This window comes from Coregonus lavaretus (genome assembly GCF_964263955.1).
Source record: "Coregonus lavaretus genome assembly, chromosome: 24".
Lineage (NCBI taxonomy): Eukaryota > Metazoa > Chordata > Actinopteri > Salmoniformes > Salmonidae > Coregonus > Coregonus lavaretus.
The window spans coordinates 14184278-14190731 of NC_140011.1; the positions used below are offsets into that span (position 1 = coordinate 14184278).

Consider the following 6454-nt stretch of genomic DNA (forward strand, 5'->3'; position numbering starts at 1 on the left):
TTGCCTTTGTTTGATACAGTCAGTGTTAGTTATGATGACACAAGAGTAGCCTACTGGGGATGAAAGTGGGCCATATCAGATGGTACAACACTGACACCTACAGATTATAGTTTGTTACACAGTAGTATCCTACAGGGTGATTTACATTTTGTCCACTTGATGGCATACTTTGCTTGTAAAATGTATGCAGCCAAACTGCTTAAGTCTAAACCAAGCAGTCACACTATTGCTGTGTTTATACAGGCAACCCAATTGTGATCTCTTTTTCCCCACTAACTGGCCTTTTGACCAATCACATCAGATCTCTTCACATCAGATCTTTTTCAGAGCTGATCTGATTGGTCAAAAGACAAATTACTGAAAAAAAAACATCAGAATTGAGTTGCCTGTGTAAACCAAGGGGTGTCAAACTCATTCAACAGAGGGCCGAGTGTCTGCGGTTTTTAGTTTTTTCCCTTTCAATTAAGACCTAGATGATTAGGTGAGGGAAATTCTTTACTAATTAGTGACCTTAATTAATCAATTAAGTACAAGGGAGGAGCGAAAACCCGCAGACACTCGGCCCTCCATGGAATGAGTTTAACACGTGCTGTACTTGAATGGACAAAGCCATCGATAACGTAACACCATTCATTCCTATGTGAAGACTCAATAGCGCTACAGATTATCCACTATATTAACCAGATACTCAGGTGGCCGCTCTAACGATGAAAATAAATGTATTGGCAGTCGGGAGGAAGCAAGATCAGGTGGAACCATTCTAGCCAATGAAAGGGCAGATACCTGTGTGAACCACAGGCACAACTCCCAATATAAAGTGTTTTTTCTCAAAGTTGCCGGGATGTCACGTGTCCCACTTATATCAATACACTCATAACAACCTAAGCATTACGAAACCTTCGATCAAATAAGCCACACGTAGCAAATAAACCTTTACATTTGTTGTTAACCAAATTAGACACTCATTGACCTCCATACAAAACCTCCTTGCTTGGTGGGCTTATTTTGGTGGACAGATTTTGGGCGGAGTAAAACCTCTCGCTTTACCTCTTCTTCTCTGGACATAACATACGCAGTTTTAGCTACTCCAGGAAGTGACGTTGCAGGCTAGATCAGTGCTGCCCCCTCTCATTGACAAACTCAAGTTGATGGCCGACCGGGGTACTGCAGGATGCCATTAGCAACTAAATTATCCTTATAACTTATTCTGTGTGCGATTTTAAAATAATCGGTTCAAGGACATATATCTGGTGTATTAGAAGTAATTATTGGTACCATGACTGTCTTCCATTTTTTGGTTTTTATTTAGACAGATTGACCACGAAGATTGCCACTTTTCCATTCACTATAATGGGGGATCCTGTTTTCTGCTAACAATGCCTGCATTACTGCGGTCGGCCTTGAACTACCGTGGCTTCAATGAAAGGGGGCAGTCGTTCTCCCCTGGTGTAAACGCAGCCTTTAATGACACAGTTGGGCAGAGAACGCCTACCATGTAAAATTGCATGTAACATAAATATATCAACATTCTGAAAACTTAAAGAGGAATGTTTGCCTTTGTGAATTAATTGTGTAGGTGACCTGTAAGAATCTTGTACCAATCGTGCAGGAAAACGTTTATAGATGTCACTGTCAGAAGTTTTTCTTGATGCAACTGCAGTACTTCTTCAGGAATTTGACTTATCATGCAGGAAAAAGGATCTTGCACATCCAGGTACATTTCTGTAGGAGCAGAACTTGCAGAATGTTTGATATTCCTGCAGGATTATGGGCTGCGTTTACACAGGCAGCCCAATTCTGATATTTTTTTCACTAATTGGTCTTTTGACTAATCAAATCAGCTCTGAAAAGATCTGATGTGAAAAGATCTGACTGATGTGATTGGTCAAAATACCAATTAGTGGACAAAAGATCAGAATTGGTCTGCCTGTGTAAACACAGCCATAGTAATTCTTGCAAGACTCCAGCTGAACCTGCAGGATTATTGAATATTTTTGCAGGACTTTTCTGTAAGGGTAGAATGACGTGAAATAGCTTTTTAGAACTCATTTGGATTGGACTTTGAAGCTATTTGGTTTTTTGTTATTTCAAAAACATTATTTACAATAAAGATGTTTTGGAAATCAATTCAGAGTTTGCTGTGATTGTCTATTTTCAATAGTTTTATCTTGGTATTCTGTGTATGTAAAATTGTTTTGGTAGCTTGAGGGTTCAAAACACCAACATGTTGATAGGATACCCCACACAATGAAGAAACGTCATCACATACAAGGTCAAGTGGAAGTTTATTGAATGAAACTACAGTTATGAAGTCAACTTTAATTAGGTAATTTATTATTTGGCACTAGATGTATTCAGAACTAGGCTATGCTAAATTCTTTACCAGCTATTTAACATTGTGGTCACAGTAGTTTCGGTAACACGCTCTCACTTTTATTTATAAGCTTATGTGTTTCGATAGTCACGAGATCAGCAGAACACTCTGGAGGTATGTGTGGACGCACCACTGGGGGCAACTTTTTGGTTTGTTTGTTTAACTCACAGTACGTATCAATGGCTTGATGATTGCTGTAACATTCTGTCTAAGTAAGGCACATATCAAGTTTGAAATCCAGTTATTTAGAAATGAGATGCATCTATACCATATCACTTCAGAATTATTACAGAAGAGAATACGATGGAGCTGTACCATCTAGAGATGCTGCAAATCTGAATGAAATCATAAGAAGAAAACTTTTGGTTCACAAAAAATGGTCCTAGAAATCAAAACAGAACAATAAGACTTCCATCTAATAATTTGTGTTATGTAAACTTCTTTAAAAAGGGAATGTGTGTGAGTTCTCCCCTCTGCCTTTATCACAACAAACCACAACACACGACTCCTTCGGAGTACACACCTCTCCTTTGGTTTTCCTCCAGGGGGCTCCACCTCCCTCTCCTAGCCAAGGAGGAGTGCTCAGTTGCTGGCCTTGGCCTTCTCAAACAGGGGCTTGAGCTCTTCCTGGCTGGTGGCCTCCTTGTGCTGCATCAGGTCAGCATGGCCCTTAGTGACACCCCAGCTGTCAGGGGTGGACATGGAGGGACACTTGGGACGGCCGGATGCTGGCTTCAACTTCTCCCAGTAGTCACGGCGAGCCCTGGGGGAGAGAGGGATGGAGGAGGGGAAGGGAGAGGTGGAGGATTGAAAATGTAAGAGGTCAAATGTATACTCCAAATGTGGCAGTAATAAGCTGGTAATAAAATGGTACAGTACTATGTGTAACCTCGTGTCTTACAGTAACAATTTAAGTTAAATAATTGAACTTTTGTGATTTTGGACTGGAGTCATATAGGGACTCACCTTTGTGGTTCCTGGTATCTAACTAATTTGTACCCATGTAGTGTATAAGGTCTCCTTACCTGGCACGGACCCATGGCTTGGTGTGCATCTCCAGGCCAGCACCCCAGTTGCCATGCTTCTCAGAGGCAGCGGGCAGGTAGCCTCTCTCTGTGGCCAGCTCCTCAGCCACAGCCCTGATGTGGTAGGGCTCGAAGCCGCAGCAGCCGCCGATGAAACGGATGCCAACGTTGAAGGCCTCCCTGGCGTACTTGTGCATGTCCCACCTGGTCAGAATCCTGGGCTCCAGACCTGGGGGAGAGAGAGAAATGTAGTCAGAGAGAGGGAGTTGTGAGAGAAAAGAGAAGTTAGGAGAAAGAGGGAGGAGAGAAAGGAAGGAAGAAAGGAGGAAAGAGAGAAACAGAAACAGAAAAGACGACCTAGTGGGCAGGAGAGAGCTATGGAGATGTGTGTACGTACCGAAGGGGAACTCTGGCAGGTCGATGAATCCCTGGCAGTTGCAGTCAGGGGTGTGGTAGGCCAAAGGCTGGACCATGTAGTGGGCCTTCAGCCCTGCCCTCTCCACACCCTCCTTCATCATTTTCACCGTCTTCACACAGGTCATGGGGTCAAAGTGGCAGTTGATGCCCACAATATTGGCTCCTATTGGCAGAGAGAGAGAGAGCTGACAGTTAGAGAGCTTTTTGTTGGTCCCCACAAGGTCAAATGCTATTTCTAGGGGGTTTAGGGTTGTTAGTGTTAGAATTAGGTTTAGGGTTAGGAGCTAGGGTTAAGGTTAGGTTTTTGGGTTAGGGTTAAGGTTAAGGTTAGAGTACAGGGTAGGGAAAATAGGATTTTGAATGGGACTGAATTGTGTGTCCCCACAAGGTTAGCTGTACAAGACTGTGTGTGTGTGCGCATGTGTGTATAATGGCTAAATTAAGTCCCATACCAGCTTTGACCAGCCTGACGGCACAGTCCCCAGGGCTGACTCCGTTGAGGTCTCCGTCAGGGCCGATACACAGAGAGGCACACACTGGCTTGCCTGAGGTCTTCAGCACCTGTACGGCCCACTCTGCCTCCTCCACATGCTCAAAGTACTGCGCAAACACACAGAAACACACAGGGTACAAAAGTGACGACCCAAACAAGACAGAAACTAGCATTGTCCAAGTGAGGATCCATTGCACATAGAATCGGTCAGGTCAAAATGATGAAAATCAGATACACAGTTTCAGTATGGCATGTGTGCAAGAAGAGGATCTACTATATGAGTGTACAACATGCCATTCCTACCTCTGCAATCATGAAATCCACGTTCTTCTTGACGAAGACATCGAGCTGCCTCTTGAAGATGCCCTTGACCTCGTCCTCGCTCTTGCAGCTCAAGTAAGAGGGGGTCTGGGAGACCCCGCCCGCAACCATCGCATCACCCTCATTGGCCACCTCCCTGGCCAGGTCACAGGCGGCCTCGTTGATTTGTGCGCCCTGGTGTAAATCAAAGCAGCCATTGATTAGTGTACAACCCTATTGATGTAGTTTGAGGTAGCCTACAATGGTTGCTCAGACGTTGCATGCATCAATCAATGTTTCCGTGTCACGTGATCGACTGTCATCGACTGATAGATTGCTATAACGTACGATGTGATTAGCTGATACATAAAATACCTAACCAGGCGTTGTGAGATCTGGCAGGCATCAGCAACGCCTGGGCAAAGGAAAGCACCCAATGTCTTCTATATCATCATTGTGAAACCTGCCAAGTAGGCTAAACACCAAGTTGGGAAATAAATCAGTGCTGAACAGAAGAACAGGATTCGAGAGATGTATAGGAAACCTGATTTACAGGTAAATTGAACAATTATTTATATAACCTCTTATCCCATTCAGTCATTGAACAATCTTGCGTTGAAATGCATGGCCAAACTGTAACAGTAGAATATTGGTATGGGTCTGGCATTCTCATTCATTCCTCTTGGTGAGTTTTCCCAACGGCTGCAGAGGATACTCACTGTGAAGCGCTGAGCGTTACCCCTGTTCTCCAGTTTATCGTCGCTGGCGTAGAAGGTGAAAGTCTGCATGACATTTGACCCCGCCCGCAGGAATTCGCGGTGCAGCTGTCGCACTGGAAACGAGAATAGTAATTGTCACTCATATGGCTTTTTGCTAAGTATTTACAACTTCGCGACTTAACACTCTCTCAACTTCATCTGGTTAAAACATGTGCGTCTGGTGGACAAGTTGGAGAGGCGAGAGGCTTCACTAACTGTTATGTAGGCTAGCCTATGACTGACGCGCAGGGTCCAGGGAGCCAAAAGATTAGATAGCGTTTACCAGCCTCGGGATGCTCGGCGGCAGCTTCAGGAGTCCAGGGACCCGCCTTCACATAGCCCCTCTTCTCCAAGGCGAAGACGAAACCTCCATCCCCGATGACAATCTCTCCTGCATCCAGGCGCTCCAAAATGTTCTGCACAAACATTCCGTAATTAGCTCTCCATTCTACAAGTATGAAATATGCACGCGCAATAAATGCAAAAGTACCCTGAATGAAATACGCAACCGGTAAACTAATGCATTGTTTCCCAAACTCGGTCCTGGGGACACCAATTGGTTAACAATGCACCCCTTGGGGTCCCGAGGACCGAGTTTAGGAAACGCTGAACAAAGGAAAAGTTAAAGAATAGAGTTGTAGTAGAAGTCAGGCCATTCTATTTCAACCAAAGTCAACGAAGCATGCACAATGATAAAAACATACTGTATATATTGCGCCAAACAAGACCAAGGGGTTCAGATGAAGTTGGAACTAAAATAAGCATTTTGATCGTTATAATAACGTACACTTAACACCAAAGCAATACATACAGTAGCACATCTGCAATAGTTCTGCAAAAGGCTAAGTGCATTACGCAATAGGCATGCATGCATTTACAGCCATAATGATGGTCATATTAATATTAAGTCTCCACTTACCCGCTTAGCTCCAGCAGGTGCCATGATCATTGGTGACTGCAGTTGTACTTGAGACACTCCTTCTCAAACACAAGCTTCCTCTAGATTTGGAGAGGGTTTGATACCGTGATCCGTCTGCCTTTATAAGCCCAAAGAGGGGTGTGGTGCGCACTGATGTCACTCAGTCAC

General features: G+C 44.1%; 1 protein-coding gene across 2 annotated transcripts; it reads right to left on the bottom strand.

Annotated features, from left to right (window-relative positions):
* Nucleotides 1-2268: 2268 nt before the first annotated feature.
* LOC311099474 (betaine--homocysteine S-methyltransferase 1) lies at nt 2269-6454 on the bottom strand. 2 transcript variants are annotated; one of them, XR_014609724.1, is made up of 9 exons: nt 6287-6380; nt 5651-5783; nt 5329-5441; nt 4613-4804; nt 4269-4416; nt 3797-3979; nt 3400-3628; nt 2898-3137; nt 2269-2709 (listed from the first exon to the last, which is right to left on the bottom strand). XR_014609724.1 is itself a non-coding variant. In XM_084140164.1 (8 exons), exons 1-8 carry the CDS (start codon nt 6314-6316, stop codon nt 2957-2959), a joined length of 1209 nt encoding a protein of 402 aa, XP_083996290.1. In that variant the 5' UTR covers nt 6317-6454; the 3' UTR covers nt 2269-2956. The 2 variants fall into 2 exon arrangements, 1 of the variants encoding a protein (XP_083996290.1); XM_084140164.1 differs by having other exon boundaries at nt 2269-3137; nt 6287-6454.